A 22,511-nucleotide genomic window follows, 5' to 3' on the forward strand; every position below is an offset into this window, starting at 1 on the left:
CTCCGGTGCGTGTCCACTCTGCCCCCTAATGCCGACCGGACTCCTGTCACGGAGTATCCGACCGGCGAAATTATCAAGGTTTTCCTTACACTGCTGATATGCTCTGTCTTAATCTAGATACATTGCACTTGCACTGAATTCCCCCACTTTCACTACTTTAGATATACAAACATTTCATTTGTTACATAACTTTCCAAATTTAACAAATTGGTACTTACCTGGCTGCCCGAGCAGCAAAGAAAGAGGAGGATATTAAGATGATGGACAAATTTATAGTGGTATTGAGAGATTATTGGAGGAATAAGATCACATGTTTATATGAGAAAAAGACTCTGTTTTACATGGAACATGTAGTTGTTTCACTTTATTGTTCTACTAAGGTTGTTATTGTAATGCTGCTCAAGTTGAGTAAAGATAAGAGAAGCATAATCCGAGCCTCCGGGTCGGGACATAGAATTCTTCTGTAAAGTACTTGCATTGCAATGTAATGTAATGAAACCAGCTTCATTTATATAGCAATTATTTATTCATATTGAGCTGGGGTTTCGCTGCACAGCACATAGGTGTAGTTTGGGAGTAACGTGTGACAGTTGGGGGCGGGGGGGGGGGGTGCAGCGTAATCTGGTGTTTCACCCTGGGCACCAAGTTGGCTAGAAACTGTCCTGCTTGTAACGAGGGACTTAGTGGTTCAGCTCCCTGGCTGGTTGCTTGTCCTTTGATGATCTGAAGACATTAACCCCCTTGCTGCATTCCTTTGGGGGGTTGTGCAGACTGTTTTTCCCAGCTGTATAAAAGAGGGCTGCCCAACATGCCTGCTGAATGGTGCCCCGCCTACTCGCCTTGACACATCTTCTGTCGGCCCTGCAGAGTGCGTGGCTGCTACGAAGTCGTTGCAGATTTCGAAGAGACGCCCATCTGTATCAGCTGAGCTCTCCATGCTACGTGCGAGGGCCGCTGCCAACCAGCGTCCGATTTCCAAATTCCCAATTGAGTTCAAGAATGTGGCTTGTGACAGATCAAGAGCTAGTTTAAGACGTAAATGACAGAAAACGTAACGTGAGGGAGACCCGACTTGCTAAGGTCCGTTTCTCGAATGGCAACTAGAGCCTACCGTTCTAAGATGTCCGTAGGTTTCATGGAAGAGGATGCATCAGAGAGTAGTCCTTTTTCTATCTCGAGAACGAAGCAAGAAGGCCTTGGGGCTTGAACCAGGCAAGGGGGAGAGACGGTCGAAGAACCCGGAGCAGAGGCATCCCGAGAGCAAAGGGAGTTGACAGCAACCATGGTGAGAATTGAGAAGGAGAGAGGGGAGACAGTGGGTTAAGAGAGGTGCAGTGGACAGACATATATCATGAGAATGGGTGAACTGCATAAAGAACGAGGTCATCTTAGGGAGGGGCTTTAAAGAAAGGTAGGAATGAAGTGGAGAATACGGGAGGACCTCGGGGGAATGAGGGAGATCGGAGGAGCGTTCTCACCGTAGTCTGCAAAAACTGCTCGTGAAGCGGGGGTTTCGCCTACCTGCCAAGTCTTCGATATAATGCGGGAGTGTCTGGCAAAAAGGTTAGATGCTCGCAGTTGATTACAGTCCTTTTAGAGATGCAGTTTCTTTTGCTGTAGATTTTGCATCCCTGAGACAGCGACCGCCAACAACTCCAAATAGCCTGCTGTGTCTTCACACCGCTTCCCAAATATTTTATGGGACTTTTTATTGTTGTGCCATTTTAATGCTACCAAGAGCATAGCTGACAAATGCCCCCAGCTCATGTGTGACGCGAGAGTTGTCTTTTCACCGTGCATGCTGGGTCTTGAAGACCTATACATGCAGTGGGGGGAGCGTATGCCATCGCAAATGGAGACGCCGCTTCTGATTGAAGGTGTTTAGCTTGACGTTGGGCCACTTGGCAAGTAAGCAAATGGCTTGAATCATATTATTGTCACACATTATTTTATAAATAGGCCTTACTTTTAACCCTTCCTTTTACAAGGCAGCTTGCGATTCATTCCTGGATGGTCTATCCTTCCCTCGTTTCATCAAATGTTAGTGGTAACTGAAACAATCACCATGATCTACTGTGATCCTCCAAAACATGATCCCTATTCAATGCATTTAAATACAAGTTTCAAGTTGTACCACCATTTTCAATATAGGACACTCGCAACACTTTCTCAAGATTGAGAGCTGTGCTTGCTGCGAAATTTCGAGTCTTTCTTGACAAAACTACAGGGGCCATCAACTCGCTTGGTGAATTGAGATAATCCATTGGTTGGTAACTGTGCAAATGTTCACGTTTTGTGTCAGTATGCGTAGTAACTTCTCCTTGGCAATTAGGCATCACACCACCCGTTTCAAATCTGCACCTCACCCACTGTCCAGACACCCACCTTTATACATGTATGATACTCTGACAATCGTTGTATTCGCCCTTGCCTTGTTGCCATCGATTTACGGGTCTCTTATGCTCGCATGAAAATTCTCAAATTCAATTGTTTCTTTGTAGACCGTGAAATCTAGGGTTATCCAGCAAGAGGAACCCTGTAGTTCCAAAGAGAGGAACAGTGAAATGCAAATTTCCTGTGAACGTAAAGGTATTTGCGAGAGTCTGCCCCGTGGTGTTGCCATGGGTGGGGCAGGGGTGTTGGTTGCCATCCCTCCCACCCCCCTGGTTCACTCTAGGTGCCCAGTGCACCCTAATGCCTCCCGCAGGGTTGGTGCTCATGACGGAGCACCAGCTCATATTTAAAAAAAAATCCTCCACATTGCTAAAAGTGCGGCATGCGCTGGTGCAGCATGCCTGAATTTGTCCCCATGGTTCAGCACTCCCTGGTGGGCTGTGATTTTCTGTGCCTGGCCTTGCCCCAGCCTTCCTGAAGAAAAGACAGAAGAGAAGAAGACCTAAGGTAAGTGTGTGTGTTTTGTGATTGTGTAATAAGTTATCAGGCTTGAATGTGTTTGGATGTAATGTAGTGTGTGTGACTAGTTGAGTGAGTTTGTAGCTGTGCTTGCATGTATGTGAATGCTAGCATTAGAGTGTGCTTGGGCATGAGTGTTTGTGTGGTTGGTCACTGTTAATCCCTTGTAGAGGCTGTTGGCATAGATGGGTTGTGTCATCCGCTTCAAACATGTGATGTATAGTGACCATTATTGGCATAAATAGGTTGTGGCAGTAGATTCGGGAATGGAATTTAGTGACCATTACTGGCGTAGATGGATTGTGGCAGCAGCTTTGTGTAGGGATGTAGAGTGACCATTACTGGCGTTGATGGGTTGTGGCAGCAGCTTTGTGCATGAGATTTAGAGTGACCATTATTGTCGTAGATTGGTTGTGGCAGCAGCTTTGTGCATGAGATTTAGAGTGACCATTATTGTCGTAGATTGGTTGTGGCCCCAGGCGCACAGCAGCGTCATTGAGCTGACTGGGCTGAAGCACCCTCGGCCACCCAAAATGTTAGCTGAGGGTCTGGGTTTCTGTGCCCTTTAACAGTTCAAAGGATCAGGAACTTGCTTCTGGGCGCATTTTACTTCTTCTTTGTAAATCTATCTGCTCGGCTCATCAAGCACTGCCCGTTTCCCTGAGTCACAGCCCCCGAGACACACAGGCTGCGTCCCTAGTGCCGCAATGAACTAGACAACATGTTTCTTTTGTCATCAGCAGCATAAAATTTCTTATGCAGGATGGTGAATTTCCAACTGAAAGACCAGCAGTTGCCTTGCAAATATGTGACAGTAAAAGCGAGCAACACAGTAAAGCACCCTTTCAAAATGTGTTCACACCCATAACGTCTAATAGCTTGATATGCTAAAAGGTCAAGTTTGCTTTGATGTCCTTAGTTGAATGTTCTTAAAACCATACATAACGACAAGCTGGAGGTTTGTGACGAATCTCCAAACATAAGTGAGTTTATGACACAATTTATTTTATTTTGTGTCTTAAAACGTTCAAAATAATGTGTGTAGATATTTAGCCTTTTACAACTTATAGTTTTCCATTCAGGATGTGGAAAATGAAGGTACAGTGATATTATTTTGGTCCAACATGCTGCCATAAGGATGTACATGTTGTCATGATGCTTTACTCTGCAATTTGTGTATTTTGCAAGTAAACTCTATAGGACAATATTATTGTAGGTTTTTATTTTTAATTTTTTTACATTTATGAAGCGCACAAGCGGCCCTAGGGCATTGTGGCGCTGTTACAAGCAGGACTTACTTAGTTACAGCAAACATAAGGAATAACATCATGACACGACAGCCTGTCTGTGGTTTGAAGTTACAGTGAACTGACAGGTTATAGTTACTCCTAGCAGTGTTGTACAGGTGAAGGGCTCTACGTTTCATTGGTTACAGGGGAACCGGAAGTAACTCATAACTTTATGAAAACGGTCTCTGGGTGCGATTGATGGTGTGGTACCGGTATGAATTAGTTGAAGAACCTCGTTTTGAGAACTTAACGGAAGGTCAGGTGGGAAGTTTCATTGGGCATTCCAGTGTGTTGGAGCTAGGATTGGGAAGCTGGCACTGTCTTGACACCCAGAACTAAAATATTTGTTCCAAGTAAAGCATGGAAGAAGGTGGCCGTGCCTAAATTGCAGTGTGGGTTAAAGTCCCTGCTTTGCTGTTAAGCGTAAGTGTGTGACCCCGGGCAAATAATGTATTTTAAAAAAAAAAAAGTTTTTGTGTTATAGTCAAATACAAATGTCGACTTTTCACAAAAACAAAATCGCATATATAAAAAAAATCACTCAAACAGCAAAGCATTTAAAATATACATACAGAAATTATAAATATCCCCCCAAAAATAGGAAAGTAGAAATATTCACTATCCCTTTTTAAAACAAAGAAAGAAAAAAAAAAAGATGACTTTCCCATCATCTCACTCTCAAGATTACTATCCTACCAAGACAGTAGAGAAAATCTAAGAAACCGTAAAATATATTCCAACGTTGCCCCGTCTAGGGCCCCTTTCTTTTCTAGGTCTAACATGATCTGGCACTTATTGCTATCTTACCAAGTTTAGCTCTTTCAGTAACCTTACTACTTCACATGTTAAAATAAAATCTTCATTTTTGGGGGGTGGGGGGTTGTTTTGTTTTGCTTTAACATGTTGTAAATTCAATAAAAAGAGTTTACATTTTTTTAAAAAAAATCTTCATTCCCGGCAGCTATTCTATTCCAAACGCATTCTGTTTCCAAAAACCAGGCATGATGAACAAATCTGCATAATCTGTGAACCCTCGAGTTCAATGTTCCTGGACACCGTAGCAACAGATGTTTTAGGGACTGTATTTCAGACTTATCACATTTTTTTACAAATATTGGAAGAAATCTCTGCTGCATCTCTTACATGTTGTATTTCTAGAGTTGGCAGCAGATTAGGGTCCTGATTCACAGAGCGTTTTTCCATTGGACCGTGCCAGTATAAAACGTATCTGTGTGTGAATCAGGCCTTTAATCGTAATCTCAGGAAGTCGCTCTACTGGCCGGATCTGGAGACTTCCATAAGTAAGTGGGTAAAAACGCCCTTGGTATGTCAGTTTGGGTAATAGAGGCAGAGGCTTTTGCTGATCTCATCGCATCAATAGTCCTGATTCAATCCATCCTTTTTATGGCTTCCTTAATAATGTAATCTCACCCTGAATTCAACTGCAAAAATTGGAGTGCGTATAAGTGATTACATTTACACCCTTACAATAGGACAGTTTTAATAAGTGTAGGGACACATTGGTGTACCCTGGTGCTCCTCTGCTAGTGGCTCCAATACTGTCGCATAGAATTGCATTATGGCTGCACTGGCTCTCCCCCAGTCTCATAACACTTGATTAGACAGGCATACATAGTCTCACCAGCTAGTCAGTTCACCAGAGATTCCAGTATAGCGAGCAGTGGTAGAACCAACATTGCATTTCTTTCCCCTGTTGCTCGCATCCACTGAAGTTGCCTGGGCCGTCCAGAGTACTGCCCCACACTCTGCAATGTCAAGTTATGCTATGATATTGAGTCTTTCATTGCACACCATCTTCCATTTTCACACTTTCTAGCACCTTCAGGATCTGCAAAAACTGTTTTCAGACTTAAAGGAGAGTGTTAACTGATGGTAACATTGAAGCTGCACTAGAATAGTCGGATTACAATTGGGGACGTCATTTCACCAAAATGCCTGGGGTAGCGGAAGTGACATCACATGACCCTTGACCCCTGGTGACATCACAGGAAGTGGTCATTTGACCCCACCCTGAAGTGATATTGCGGGATGCAATGGAACATGACCTTTCACCCGTTGACAAAACAGGAAGTGCTATCACCTAGCATTGCAAAAAATATGGTTACAATAATACCATAATGTGATGTACATTTCATTCAAGAATGGTTCGCCATATTTATTGTTAAGATCAGTGTGTATAGGCCCATATTACCAAATTGCTGTGAATGCAAGCAGACGTCCATGACCAAATGATAATGATGTGTTATTATATAGCACTTACACTTAAGCGCTTTATATAGAAAAAATATACACCCAATATCACTCAACCTGTGTTGGTACTCATTTATCGACCTCAGAAGGATGAAAGGCTGAGTTGAGGCGTTTAAGAACAGACTAAATCAGTGACTCACCACCTGAAGTGTGCCTGAAATAAACCTTTGAGTCTAGCAATTATTGTATAGAATTCCAGAAAGACATATTATTTGATATTCCTAATCTTTCATATTTAGGGTCAGTGCTGAAAGTGTTAGACTTGTGTCACTCCTTTTCTTCTTTTTTAAGGGGCTTTAACAAGAAAGCCAGCCACTCCAGAACTAAAGAGCCACATGGTGATTGCCACAGCCCATGAGCTTGCATTAAAAATAAAAAAAGGTTTATTTTTTCTAGAGGTCGCAAGGGAGACCTCGGAGGTCCCAGTTGCGACCTCTGGCTACCCCTAAATGATGTCCCTGATTACAATGAGTAAAAAGTTAGATGCCCCTACACAAGTAAGTATGCCACTCCTCCACCGTCTCTGAAGTTAGTGTCTCTCCCAACCGTTGAAGGGTTAGCCCCCCACCTACATTTTAGCCTAGGTGCACCCCTGGATGTGCACACTTGCATTTTGTTAGGCAGAGAGTTGAGGGAAGCCTTTCCTCGGAACTGGCGGTGTTAAAGTTTTACGGTGTTTGTTCAGAAAGATGTACTTGAATGAACGCAGGTAAACTTTAAAGCTGCTACTTTCAAGAAAGACTTACATCACCTCTATGGATATTGTGGTTTAAAATATACTACTTGATAGTTGGTCCCCACACCAGACTATTGGGGGTTTAGAAGGGGGGGGTAGAATAGTTGGGTTGGAGCCTCCAAGTTTGCCATGCCTATTTTTTGAAGTGGTCCCTCCCATCACCACTTAGCTCCCCCCGAAATGTAAGTTTTGTTGCACCCCTGGTTGTTGATTCAGCCTCATGCTTGGGATTTACATTGTGTGCCTTGTGCTGTTGGTGATATGGCATTTGCTGGATTTTTCCCTGTAATACACTAGAGAACAAACTGTAAATTGTATGGCTTTTTACTAATTCTGCTGCAAAATGCACCAGTGAGCACATTATTAAAAAAATAAATATATTATTGGGTGCGGGGGCTTAGAAACCCCTGCACCACCCATAATTATTTTGGGCTCCCTCGCTATGGTCAGTCGCTCCCACTAATAGAGAATATTCACCAGACATGACTGCCGTGAATCAAGAAAAATTTACCCCCGCACTCCCAGCACCAAAAACTGTCTCCGCCACGGAGCCTGCCCATAGTTGCTCGCGACTCCTGTGAGTTGCCGAAGACTTGGAAAGTCTGCACAGGAGACTTGGTTGCTTGCAGAAATCTTGCAAGAGGCATCACTAATGGGTGGCGGCTGCACATTGTCTTCTGGTTCACAAACGTTACGTTAGGTTGCACTGAAAATGTTGATGTTAAAGGATATTTGTGCCGCGCACTCTCACCACCGGATTGGTCCCCTGGCGAAAACACAGATGTGCTGTTGCCAAGCGCCCTTGACTCTGCTTTTGTTGCCCAGGAATAAGGGCAATGTCGGTGACAACGAACACGAAAAGCAAAGCGAAATGGAGGAGGCACCCCGATAACCCGAGCAGTGTCCTCCTCCCCCTGTGGAAGAAGGGGAGGCGCTGACCCCAGCGCGGCAAAAGAAAAGGAAAGCCTGCAAAGGAGAAAGCACGGCGAAATTTGGGAAAGCCCGCAAAGGGCAACAAAAGAAAGGGGAGGGGCTTAATAACAGGCGGGCTCCTTACTGCAGGCAATATCCAACCGCTGCAGAACGACGCCCGCTCGCTACACGAAGGTTTTCATTTTTCCCTTTATTGGAAGAAGATCGTCTGCAGCTCCACAGAGCAGAGCAGGCGTGAGCAGCGCGGGCGGAGGAACCAGCTGGAGGAGAGCCGCGGCGTGCTGACTCGCCAGCTGATCGACTGAGGGAGCAGTACGAAGACGCATCGGCTACGGCATCGGGCACTGCTGCGGACGGAGAGGAGACCCTCGGTGTGCCGAGCCGCCAGAGGACCAGCTGAAGGGAGCGGCGTTACCAGGAGGCAGCGGCTACATCGAGGGACACCGCTGCTGCTGGAGAAGGAACCCGCCGTGTGCACTACAGCCGGAGGTACAGCTGATAGAGTGGCTGTACAAGGAGAGGCGGAGCGACATCCGGAGTCACCGTGAAGGCCAAGTCGGGCCGGAAACGGGAAGCGAGAAGTCTAGTGAAGGTCTTCGCGCACAGCGGCCTGGGAAAGCCATCCGTGGAACACAGAGGCTCACGGTGAGGGACAAAAGCAAGCGGCCAGCGCGCAGCACTGCTCCTGACAAAGCACAACTTTTCACTGACAATCTGGGGAGAGGGCCAGGACACACCAGACTCCTGCCGCACTCACTGCATCGGCCACGCAGGTCGAGAAGCAACACTTGAATTCTGAAGCACACGTGTCCAGGCAATCACGCAAAGAACAGGCGACAACGCGCTGCACAAGCCCAGCCATACACGATGCCTCCACTACTCTTCAAGGAGGCTCACGTGGACACAAAGGCACACATGGCCAGACAATCAAGGCAAAGGATCAGGCAAACATTGCATCATACAGCCCGTCTTGCACAGGACAACCAGCAGCAAGAATGGACTTGGATGCTTTCATCGCCATGGCCAAACTTGTGGTGGCCAAGCATGGCAGCAACTGGATGGAGGCCTTGGTCCCACAGCCAGGGGAGGAGCAGCCAGGGCCCAGTGAGAGGTCTGAATCCCCATTGATGTTCCAGGAAGATGAAGAAATGCAGGAACTAGATGGTGAAGGACATGGGGCAGAGGAAGAGGAACCAACGGGGAAAAGGAGAAGAGTTATGACGCAAAGGGCCAAGGCGAGCAAGCTGCAAGTAGCAAGAAGTCCAAGGCAGCGGGGGCAAGAAACGAGGGAAGGACACAGGAGGTTGTAGCCGTACCGGCATCTGCACCTGTGGAAGCGCCAAGGAATCATGGACCACCCAGCACGCCTGCAACCAGACTGGTGGCTGCGAGGGAGGACGGACCCACATCCTTGGGGGCGGTCAAAGGTATGGTGATGCAATGTATGGGGGAATGGTGGCAGCGGGCAATTACTGAGTGGAAATGTCAATGCCTTTAACCAAATGGGAAGTGGGGCAGCGGTACTACAGCAGAGAGGGGTGGCACCGGACCAGGGGCCGGGGGCACAGTGGGCTATCAGCAGCCAGGGATCCCTTCTAGCATTGGGGTGCCGGGAAGGGGGAGCCAGTGGCCAGAGGCGTGGCCCACCACACCACTCATAGGTCAGCAGGTACAGGGTCAAGGGGGCAACACGGTGGCTAGTGTTGACACCGGGGGCCTCACCACAACGCAGTCTTCCCGAATCCAACAGCCCATGGCAGTAACCAGCGCAAACCCCATAAGTGGGGGCAGTCCAGTGACCCAATTGGGGCTAGCAGCAACAGGGGCAGCACAGGCACCCACATGGTGGGGGGAAGGGGTGGCAGACTCAGGTTTACCTCCGGTTCCCAGCACCAATGCCGGACAGGAAGGGGTATGGGAGAACAATGCCTGGGTTTGGCCCGGTCAGGGTGGCAGTTAACTCTTTATCATGGCACATACCACTGGCGGTCAAGGAAAGGGTATGGAGGAAGGAGTTCATAGAAATCCTGGATTTTGTGGGGATGGAACCACTGGGAAACGGGATAAAGGAATTATCTGAGAAGGAGAAGGAGAAAAGGGATAAGGAGACACCTAAGACTGAGGCATCCATTCATAACTGGCATAAGGCGTTCAAGGTGTGTACCTCAATAATGATAGAAAAGTATCCGCAGGATGCTTTAGCAATGATGGCATATGAGCAGTACATCCATGATCTTTATTTAAAACGGGTGGCGGGTGAGGGATGGCTACAGTATGACCGGGTATTCCATTTGAAAATGCAGGTATGGCCAGCGTTATCTTGGGACGAAATGGATGTGGGCGGGTTTTTGGACACGCTGGTGCCCACATGAGAAGGGGGTGAAAAATCCACAGGGGAGAAGCCTCATGCACAGCGGGGGAGGGCGTCCTTTTCCGGGAACTCCTCCTGGAACAGCAGAGCCAGCTACAAGGGGGAGCAAGCTTACTGCTGGAGGGTCAATTCAGAAGAGGGTTGCCCCCTTTGGCAAAACATGCTGATTTAAGCACCCTTGGGGAGGGAGCCACGAGGAGCGCAGCTCCACGGCCAGTGACGGGAGACGCAGGAGCAGCCCAAAGGGAAAAGAGAAGTTCAAAAAGGAATGAGGTTAAGAGCATGATGTCTAGGTCTACCCCAAAACGAATGTGTAATGGTTTGATTAAAATTGGGCTGCCAACCCCAGTTAACCTGCAAGCAATGACTCCGTGGTTGAATACTTATCATAACTGTGAAGATGCTAGATTGTGAAGATGCTAGATTGTTGTGGGAAGTTTTCAGGTGGGGCTTCAGGATCCCATGTGCAGAGGTAAAAAAGGGCACGGTGGCACGCAACCTGCGGTCAGCGCTAGGGATGCCAGATGTGGTGGCACAAAGTAGCCAAAAAGGTAAACCTGGGCAGGGTGGCGGGTCCATTCACGCAACCACCAATGCCAAACCTGGTAATATCACTGCTAGGGCTGGTCCCCAAGAAGGAGGAGGGGCAATACCGGCAGATCCACCACACCCCTTTTCCAGAAGGTGAGTCCGTCAATGATGGGATTAGCGAAAAAATGTGCAGAGTGCATTATTCATCCGTTCAGGCGGTGGAAGTGGTGAGAGCGTCTGGGAGGGGAGCCCTTATGGGAAAGGCCGAAATTGAGTCGGCATTCCGCTTGTTACCCATTCATGTGGAAAGTCAACGTTTGTTGGGTTTCAAGGTGCGAGAGCTATACTATTATGGTAAATGTTTACCGATGGGGTGCGCTATCTCCTGTGCCTATTTTGAAGCGTTTAGCACCTTTTTAGAGTTTGCGGAGTGTCGGGAAGGGGCAGTGGTACATTACCTGGATGATTTTCTGTTTATCGGGGAAAAAAGGTTCCGAAGAGTGTGAGGACCTCATGGTTACTTTTCAGAGGCTGACAAAGGTAATGGGGGTTCCACCAGCCTGTGAGAAAACAGTAGGGCCAGTGACCTGTCTGACCTTCCTGGGTATTGAAATTGACGCAGTGAAGGGGGAATGCAGGCTGCCCCAGGAAAGGTAGCAAAACTGAAGAAGATCATCAAGGGGCTAAGGTGTAAGAAGAAGGCAACCCTGAGGGAGCTCCAGGTCTTGGCAGGCAACCTCAATTTTGCAGGGAAAGTCATCCCGGTAGGTAAGGCATTCGCAAGGAGTGTGGAGCTGAAAACAGTAGGGCTGCAACATGCAGGCCAACATGTCAGGCTGGGGTCTGAGGTGCGGGAGGACTTGGCCATGTGGGACACATTTTTGGACAACTTTAATGGGGTACTAATGTGGAGAAGCGAAAGTAACAGCAAAGACAGGCGTGAGTTGTTTACTCATCTGGGGCTTTGGGGTTTGGGCCAATCCTTGACACCAAGTGGTGCGGCAAGGCATGGCCGGAGGAATGGCATTGGCAGGGGGTCACCAGGCACATCACGCTTTTGGAACTCTTCCCCATTGTGGTAGCATTTAAACTTTGGGGGGGAGCAGCTGAAAAACAGCAAAGTCATGCTCTGGTCAGACAACCCAGCAGTAGTCCAAATCATTAACCAAGGTTCTGCCAGCGGCGCAAGGGTTTTGCGGTTGCTAAGGGAGCTCCATAGATCCATGCTGGAAGGGAATATCTAGGTACGAGCAAGGCACATACCTGGGGTTCAGAACATGGCGGCTGATGCGCTCTCTTGTTTGCAGTGGGAGAAATTTCGAGAGTTGCCATGGAGCAGAAAAAGTGATGTCCCCGTTCGAAACACAGTGGTGGTACATGATTGGGGCAATCTGAGTACCCTGATTCAGACGGCACTGGCACCAGGCACGACAAGGAGATGCAAGGCATGCTGGGAACAGTACCTGAATTTCAAACAAGAGGTATTGGGAGAAGGCCAGCAGGAGACGCCGGTGAGGGCCTTTGTGGTTTGGGGCTGGCATGAAGGGAAAACCAGGTCATGGATGGCATACCACCTGGCAGCCATCGCTCATTTTTCTAAACTGGAGGGGAAGGGTGACCCTACTAAGGAACATTACATTTTTATGGCTATGAAAGGTTGGGCCAAGCAAGAGAGGCCTAGAAGTGATGAAAGGAGGCACATAGACGTGGTCAAGCTACAGAGGGTGGTGGCTTGCCTTGAGCGACATCTGCCACGGGGGATTCGAAGTGTCATTATTCAGGGTAGCATCCTTCGGGGCATTCAGGGTAAGTGAACTGGTACCTGAGAACAAAGGTACGAGATTTTTACAAATGCAGGATGTGCACTGTTCTGAGGAACAGGTGACATTGTGGTTAAAACGATCAAAGACGGTTCAAGAAGTCAAAGGGTGCACAGTGTTGCTACATCCCATCTCAGGAAGCATTGTATGCCCAGTCAAGGCAGTGTCAGGTTTTCTCAAACTAAGACCTCCTTTGGTAAAGGGGGCTCCGCTACTCATTCACCAGGGTGGCTCAGCACTGAGTTGCTTCCAATTTAGGAGGGTATTGGAGCTGGCACTGGTGGGAATAGGGGAGACAGAAGGGGTCTTCGGGACACTCTCATTCCGGTTTGGGGCCGCTACATCGGCCGCAGCCGTGGGCACGGGGGAGGTGGCAATCAAACAGATTGGGAGATGGAAAACGGGTTGTTTCAAGAGATATCAGACCTGAAAAACTGTAAGGTTGACATGCCTCCTTCATTCCCCACCAGCCCGAAGGAGGAGGAGATCAGTGTGGGTAATAGGACACTCATTTGTGTCTAGGGCAGGGGCAAGCTGGACGGCGGAGCAGGAAAAGCTGACGGCGGGCGAGTTCAGGATTGGGTGGCATGGGGTGCCAGGTATGAAATGGGCACAACTGCAAGGGCATGTGTGCAGATTGTTGGACAACAAGCAAAAGCCAGACATATTGGTTATTCACTTGGGGTGAGGGGGTTAACGATTTGACAAGTTTGGGGAGGGGGGCTTTGATGCGGGAAATTATGTTCTCATTGCAGGAGCTAGCAGGACAACTGGGGGAAACAGAGATCGTCTGGTCGGAGATAATCCCGAGGCTAGAATGGAGAGGTGCGGATAAGCACGCAGCAGTGGAGAGGTCCAGGCAAAAGCTAAACTGCGCAATGGCAAAGTTCTGCAGGGGCAGAGGTTTTGGGCAGATCAGGCACGGCTTGATTAATTTGAAATCTCCAGAATATTTCCTCAAAGATGGCGTGCACCTATCACCATTGGGAATGGATCTGTTTTTCTGGAATCTCTGCATGAAAATCCTGGAAATGTAAGGAGAGGAGCAAGGGGGGAGCCACGGTGGACGGTAACCCACCCGTGGCGTGGCAGTGTTTGGCGAACAAACGCATGAGACAGACTCCGTATGAGCCAGGAGAAAGCCGGAAGGGTCTTCGCTCTTCTCAGACCAGCGCCCCTTGGGAGCCTAAGCGGCAGGGGCGTCTGGGAGGAACAACTAGGGCTCAGCTTCCCCCAAGGAAACGGCACTCTCCCCGCCCAGGAGCGCCTGGAGGAGCAGGAGAGGCTCGGAGGCGAAGGTTGGGAGAGTTGGGCCTATTCTGGACTCTTTGGGAAGGAAAGGGGGAAGCAGTTTATTTTGGACACGGAGCAGTCACCGCATCTTATGAGTGTTTTCCACAATGTGTGCAGTGTGGTTTTTGTGATATTGTGGAAATAAATCTGTGACCTTTTTATGCCAAAAACAAACAAGACTCATTCTACCCTTTTTTGGGGGGAAAAGGGAATGAGCTAATATGTGTTGGGTACAAATGGACGGATGCCGGGGTTATCAGCTTTATGGATCTCGAGTAAGGAAAAGACTGCTTCGTGATGAGCCTTAGTTTTCACGCACATTCTGCTAGCACAGCCAGTGCTTTCCTGTCGCAGCATAAACAATAGCAGTTTTGGCCATAAAACAAAAGCTCTGGTTAACGATTATTTTAAAACCTGCCGTGCGCTTTGCATTTCTAGTAGAAAGCTACAAGTGTCTATAATCGGATGTCTGCACTGCAGGCACAGCGTTGAGTGGCAATTGAGAGTCACTGTTGTCACAGAGCTCTCAAGTTTCCCCCTCCCACTTGTGAGACCGCCATGCAGTTCTGTTTTTTCACCCCACGGAATTCTGAGGGTGCTGCCCTTCATTTTTAAAACGGAAAAGACAATACTCTGTTCCAGAATACCGAGGAAAAACAGGACAGCTTGGCTTTCTCCCACATGGAATGGGTAACTTGATAGCTCTGTTCGTCATGTGTGGCACGTCCCCAAAGACGTGCCAACGCTGAAAGAATCGGCTCCCAAACACGCAACCCCCTGTCATGCATCTTGCAGTGTGTCCCCAAGTTTTTTCATAATGGGGGGAAAACAAAGCTACAGTCGTACCCGCTTTGCTCATAATCTTTGCAGGGATCAAAAATTCAAGTTGCAATCTACTAGCTAGCCATAAGAAAGTCGCCTCTGATGTATACGTAGACACCACACCATTTTATGATTTTTATTTTATTTTTTTTAACTCCGAAAGAGTCGAGTATCGCTGACCGTGGCTAGTGACAAGTGCACATTTTGCACCCTGATCTTTGTATAAATTATACATTGTGGGGTTGGTCTATTCTGTGATCTCTGCACTCTGAGGCATCTCCATAATGAAGTTCATGATTTTGTCCTGGGAAGCCAAAAATGAACACATGGGTGAATCAACTAGTGCTGGGAAGACACCCAAGTTTCAAATGGGAAATTATGGCTGCAACAGTGTATGATCCCTGGCAAAGCAAGCATTCTTACTGTGCCCTGGCCACCTGAATTGGGAGTTCCTAGAAATGATTCGCTTTTAGCATATACCTCTCAAAAAAATCCTTGCTCATGATTTAATAATTCTAGTGCAGCGTTGACCAAGCCAACATTTATGTCTTGTGGATGGCGAGGATATGTTCTTTGTTGCAACATATTCACCATACAGATAAATATTTGGTTTCCAAATGTAAGTTGCCTGTCTGCCCCGTCCCCCCACCCACCCAACAAAAAGGTTACATATTATTTGGGGCAGGCAGCCCTTGCCTAAGCTGGCCAGCTTTCAAGCATCACAAGCACTCTTTAGGCCATGCCTTTTGTCGGAGCTCCTCCTCCATTTCTCATCCCACTTAAAGCACTCCCCGCGGGTAACACCATTCCATTTTGAAGAGTCTGACCAGTATTCACCCTCCATTTTGTGTCTCAAAACCACTGCTGCACTTAAAAACCAGAAGATGAGGGCATGAAGCGACATATATAAATCTGTTGTTCTCACTTTCTTGCCTCTTGGTCACCCCTTCTCCAAGGCCTGCCAGCCCTATCGTTTTGCCCTCTTCCACACCATACTGGTTCTATGTGTAATATCACGTTGGGGTCCAACCCTCGCTGTGCCCTTGATTTTTTAAATTTTTTTTTATTTTTTTTAACGTATTTGGGGGCTTTCACCCCCGCACTCCCCTTTTCACACATCTTCCTGTCCTGCACCACACTTACTCGTCACACACTCGCACCGGTCGTTCGACTTTAATTTGCGTCGCCACCCATTCCCACTACATACATTCACATGCATGTACGCACACACCCAAACACTTACCTTACTTCCACGAAGTCCCTCACCCGACCGTGCCTGTCAGCCCCTGTGCACACTCGTGTACGTCTCAAGGAGCAGCTCGCATTTGCAAAATGGCAGCGCACCGAGAGGAGGACAGCATCGACGGAGCAAGGTAAGTGCAGGGTGTGTGGAGATGCAGTTTGAGGTGGGTGAGAGGGGTTTTAGGATCGATTTAGAAAGACAAATTATCGATTTTTATATGGTCCTTCACCCAAGAACACAATTTTTAGCCTTTATTTGAAAATCATACGCAGCAATAGTTTTTTGTACCCATCATAATGATACTATTAAAGAGGAGAGAACAAGTGTTTGCTTTCATGGGGCGAATGACGAGAGAGAGATGTTGGAGCTAGGAAAGTTACGAGTGGTACCTGGTGGAATTTTGGGAGGAGAGACCAGGATTAGGAGACTATTCAAGGGACCGTGTAGAAGCATAAATAGCCAATTGCCTCCCATGTGTAACATGAGAAATCACGGTGGAGGTACAGTGGTGAATGTGTGTGAACACTGTGGAGTGTCTGTCCTTGGTACGAACTGGCGCTGTACACCAGGAACGTGGCAATGTAGATGGTGATCATGCAGCGAAGAGTTGAAGATCTTTGTGTGACCAAAGGCAGATGGGTCGGGGGAGCATGTGTCGAGCATATTCCAGGTCACAATCACACCACGTTTCGATTACCAAACTTTCTTTATGAAACCTACCAAAAGTAAAAAGTACTTGCTTTGTTAATTTACAGCCCAGTACTGCCTATATAGAGTGCTAGATACGCGGAACAATGTCATCACCTTAAACTTGCTTGGCTGTGTGAGATGGGGAGGCAGTACGTCTATTGGTTGCAGTGTTCAAGTATCAAGGGCTTCAGGCGGGGGATGAGGAGTGTGTGAACATGAGCATGATTTCACTAGCAGAGGAGTGGGAGACAGTGCTTATTAGATGAAACACAAGATGAATGCTTGAGATCTTGCTGCTAGAGCGTAAATTGATATGGTTTATTTTTTTTGAACCGCAGTATGTTTCAGTGGCAAGTTCAGGCATGTTAAGTATTTCACTGTAAAATTAGACATTTACAGCTTTCACACGTTGAGGGTGTGCATGTGATATTTTGGTGTGGGTGGTCGGACACGATGTGAAGGCAGGTGCTTACGAAACCAGTGGCCAGATTAATGTTTGCCCCAGGGTTATAAATTGAGTAATTTCTTAGATAATATGAAATGGAGCAACCGAGTTTCATCTCAATCCGTATTATTTGAAAGGATTTGCTCTTGGGCAAAATATAATCACTGTTGTTTTTATACTATTTTTTTCCTGCGTAGCGTAAAAAGAAACGTTTACTACATTTTTTTTTTCTTCATGTTATGCAGCAAACGTATAAATCAGTCTACTAGTTTGCCCTAGTGATAACGTTTAGATAATATGGATTGGGGCGAAACATGTTTCCTATTATGTAAGCAGTAAAACTGGTGATAAATTCATTTGCTTCATGTTTTTGCACAAGATTTGATAATCCGGCCCCAAAGATATTCGTGTGTGGGAAACTGCAGATATGCCATGCATGTTACTGTGGTAGCATTGTGTAGGGAGAGGTAATGCAGGGATTATTTGCCAATAGTCTTCATTAATCCTCGTCCTGCTCATCCTCATCACTGTACTTAGTGAGGCACCAGCCTTCGTTGGCAGGCAACTTTTTTCTTTTGTAAGCTTTTCTCTTTCCTCCGAGTTTAAAACCCCTCCTTTTCCCATGCTCACCAGTTGTATTATCCAAGCACCTCATGGACCCTTATAGAGTCCCAGTAAGGGAGGGGCGGCCACCAAGTTATGTGATGAGGAAGAATAGGTCTGGGTTAAGAAGATTACTGGTAGGTAATCCCTCCAGTTTTCACCCAAATCCATCCAGCAAGTCAAACGCCATTAGCCTTGCTCATCCTCTCTGCTGTAAACGGCACTAAGGCTGACCTAAGGGTTTTAAGGAGAAAAGGGCACCCCCTTTTTGTCAAATATTGTAAGAATGACCAGATGGATTTACCCTAAACCAGTCAAGAAATTCAATTCAATGCTTTGTGCTCAAAGTTGTTTTGTACCTGGTCTAATTCCATCCAGCGGTTTTGGCTGTGTGCTTGAGAAAACATTTGACTTTTTCTCTATGGGAAAATGAATAGGGACTCAAGTGAAATAGCATTTATTTTGTTTTGTCTTTTTGCTTTCTTAATAACTTTATTTTTTTAACGGATCTTTCTCAAATCTGTCATATGAGTCATAAGTGATTAGCAGTTCATTTTTCGGGGTTCCTATGGAACTCGACTTAACTATAATCGGACATCACCCCAAGCCCAGCGAACGGTGTTAACCGGGCTGAGGTGAGGTTGCCAACGGCACATCACTGCTCTCTTGCACTTTTCTCCCTTATTCCCACTAACTCACCCCCTCCCTTTTCAGAGCCGCAAGAGCGCCAGGGGACCACTCCGTTGGCGATATTGCACGGTACAAATATCCTTTAACATTAACATAGTGACCGCCGGCCTATAATCAAGAAATAAAAAATAAAAAAACAAATATATAAAAGTTTCGCCTTTTTTTTTTTTTTTCCTTCCCAAAACATCACTACTCCTTTGTTGAAAGGAGTTGCCATCTCACATAAAGCAAAAGATTGTGATTTCTGATCTACAATTCCCAAGAACCACCCTATGCGTTCAAAGGTTCTGAAGAGTGCAACACAGCAGCTAAGTTACAGAAACCATTCCAGGGGTTGAAATTGAGATTGGATGAGCAGGAGCTAAAAGCAGCTGCTGGTTATTGGGCATCATTTAGTAGACAGGCGCTACCTCAGGCGAACCAGGAGCTAGTACACAACACAGCACAAATCTAACTTGCACATGAGATGCAAACACTACATTTCTGTCCATGATGTTTTCCATTCTGCTTTAAATGTCCTTTTGATGCGTCCTTTTATTTGCTCTTATTCATATTACGGTACATACTGAGTTGATGTCACACATGAACGTTTTACATAACACCAGTTGACCTGAGGAGTCAAAGGTGGCTTCTAGTAGCTGTTTGTGTCAAGCTAACCAGGCTCTCCTAAACTGGAAGCAGGAGCTTAAATAGCTCCCAGAAATGTCAAACCCTCCTTTCGACCACAAGACTTTAGATGTCCTTTGATTATTTTGATGCTCAGAAAATGTGACCTTTTTTAAATAAAAAAAAAAACATAATTATACATATTCAGTTACTGGAAGAATTAAGTGGTCAGATACCCTCCTCAATGTATATGCTGTTGTTTATGATTCCACATCAGTGTTTGGGTCTGATAGGAGTTTACTTTGTACATTTTTTTGCTATTCCTTTTAGATAGGTGGCACTTCACACCCCCTAGGGCCAGCCTTTTCCAAATAGGGAACGTTTATTTTTTCTGAGATGATGTAAATAGTGATGTATACAGTCTTAGGATTCAAAGTAGTTTCCTCTTTCTTGTAAATAAAGTCTGCCCCTGGGATAGCACTTTTGATAGGCTTCCTTGTCCAGCTATTTGCCTCCTTATCCTTCTCTTCAGGGTCGGTTGAAGGTGAAGAAGAGTATGTTGTACTCCTGTACGCATGGGAATCCCTCCTATACTCTGTCTTCTTGGAAAAGCCCATAAGGGCTTTTTAGAAGAATTTGATCTGATCTTTTCTTCTTAGCTCTCTCTCTTTTCCTTCTCTTATGTCTTGAAGAGGAGGATGAAGACTTCCTCTATGTGCTTCCTTTTGCAAGCCACCTTTCTGCCGCTCATATTGGCAACCATTGGTTACTCCAATACCAACACGTGTTTTGCTACTCCTTTAAAACGACTTGCTTATGCACATTCTATCATTGACTGAATCGTACAGTAAAGTGAGATGGCTGCTGTCCTAGCCAGCTCTGAACACTTTGTTTAAAAAAAAAAACGAAAAAAAAAAAACGAAAAAAAACTCAGGAACTTTCCCACACTGCACGTAATCTTCTAATGGACTTGTGTCGTTATTTGTGTGTTTTGTTTAAAGCGATTATTTAGGAGCGTAATTGCCGAAAGTGTCCTCGCTGTACCTCCATGTATGCATAGGAGATGCATTATATTTGTGGGCCAGTTAGCAGTTTTGCAGTGAATCGAGTAAGGATGTTCCTAACGTGATTTAACTGACGTGTTTCCTGGCTGGCCACTAGTTCCTGACCTCTTTCTAGAGTTGGGCCTAATGGCGCCTATCTTTTTGAGTCACATGTTGTATTTTGTAAACTGCTGACACTAGGCAGATCCACCGTTGATGCAGTGCATCCATATCCCCAGGCTGGTCTTGGCGCAGGATTTCCTGAGATAAACGGCTGGCCCTGGCGGTGACTCGGCTTCCCGCGCTCAGCGGTGTGGGCCTCTGCACTTGAGAAAAATGTTCTTGTAAGGTTCAGTATCTCGGCAGAGCACATCGGATTATTCACCGAAACAAGCTCGCACTATTGTCATAGTGCGACTCATTGACCGACTTCCCCAGTAAGGCTATGTGACTTCGAATGTCATTCGCACACAGGCTTTTAAGGGTGAGCATTTACCAATCTGCCAAAATAAATATCGGATTCAGTTGGAACATTTAAATTTCAGAAACTAGATTGGAATCCTGCAATTTCTGAAACATTTCTTTGTAGAAAAATAATGCCATTTTGTCTAGGAGTTTTCAACACCCAAACCTATTCCATCCCCTTAATGTCAGAGTACGTGCGTAACTCCAAACGTTGCATCTCTTCTACAAAACGCAGTTTTTGCAGATCAATGAGCCTTCTTGTAGTTTTGTAATTTAAAAAAATGCTGATTGTATGCGTCAGCTATTTGAGATTGTGTGTTCTGTGAACCACAATGACAAACATCCAGGATTAATTTAGCGACAAACCCAGGCTTTGACCCTTCAGCAGACAGGTTTGGACTTGGTGCTTTTGCAAGCTTACCACCCAATTCTGCTTCCTAAGCCAAACATTTACCCACCCCTCCCTCTCTCCCATGGTCCCAATAACTGGCTCTTATAACTTTCTTTGTGGGCAGAATTAGGAAGCAGTTTATTTTGCAGGAGTTCATTTACAGGTGATCTGCAAAGCGGACAAAGTTTCATGTTTTGCACTGAGCTGGTATCCTACCTGTACCCCAGCGTAAGGATTCCTCCATGGAACTACTTTGTATTAGTTCCCAGGAACAGGCTGCATATGCAATGCCCTGTTACCCCCCCCCTATGCCCATGCCAAGACACTACCTTGTACCTTGTCTAATGACCTCTCTTACCATCTCTATATTTGAGACTCTTGTCTCATAACCATGTTCTTTAGCTTTCGTTATTTAGGACTCCTAACAAGACCTTGCGACTCAAAGACCTTCAGGCCAACCTCAACGCCCCATTCACATAAAGGCGACTCCTAGTTCTTGTATCCCAGGGTGCCGTTAATGTAAACCTGTGGCTGCACAGTCCCCTTGTGGTGCCTGGTAGCACTTTTGCACAATGGATGCTCCACGCAACCCTGCCATGACTCTGTGGTGGCTAATGCCACAGGAGAGTTCTTTGGTTACTTTAACCCACATTTGGTAGGTGAAATTTCTTCTCTTGTCTAGGCATTAAGCTGGTGGTATCTCCCCCCTCCCCCCCCACCCCCACGCCCCTGTTCAATTCCGGTATTTAAACTTTTTATAGTCTACCGCCTGGATAGCCCCTTCCCACCCTCCTATCTTCCTTACCTCTATTGACCCTCTTCCCTTCTCTGTGGACATTGGCCAATTGAAGTATCTCTCACTCCCACTATGTCAAGTCTGATGTGCAATTCTGGTATTTTTTAAACTTTTACCTTACAATGTCAACTTTGTATGCAGCAATACAATACTTGCCATCACCACCCCATCATCGTTTTCTGCCTATCGCCACCACCTGTATGCCAGTTAAATTCCTCTTCTCTTATTTGTACTTTGCTCATTCTTCCTCCTGAGCTTTTCCATTTCATGGAGGCCTTCCGCTTCCTTGGGTCGCTCAACAGCCTACTACTGCAGGGTAGGAGCATATTTCTACTCCCCTTTTATAGTCTTCTCTGCCTTGTTGTCTACTACTATCGCGGCATTGGCATATTTTACTGCTCTTCCTACTCGGGCCCCACTCGACTTAGTAAACCAGCAGTGTTTTCAATCTTAAAGGTGAAAACGCACAGCCCAACAGGTATACCCCCCTTGGCCTCTTCTGATAACGTGGGCCGAGGGCAGGCTATAAAATAAAGGGGCACTCCGGGTTTGTAGACAGG

The 22,511-nt window shown here is 46.4% G+C and overlaps 1 protein-coding gene across 1 annotated transcript in view; it reads left to right on the top strand.

The window, feature by feature from the left end:
- Positions 1-821: 821 nt before the first annotated feature.
- AP2S1 (adaptor related protein complex 2 subunit sigma 1) overlaps positions 822-22,511 on the top strand; it is a 66,853-nt gene continuing 45,163 nt past the window's right edge. The window contains exon 1 of the mRNA XM_069644578.1: positions 822-1,285. Within this exon, the coding sequence (XP_069500679.1) occupies positions 1,283-1,285 (3 nt within the window). The 5' untranslated portion in view covers positions 822-1,282. The remainder of the gene's footprint in view (positions 1,286-22,511) is intronic.

This window comes from Ambystoma mexicanum, chromosome 2p (assembly GCF_040938575.1).
Source record: "Ambystoma mexicanum isolate Mex_15411 chromosome 2p, UKY_AmexF1_1, whole genome shotgun sequence".
Lineage (NCBI taxonomy): Eukaryota > Metazoa > Chordata > Amphibia > Caudata > Ambystomatidae > Ambystoma > Ambystoma mexicanum.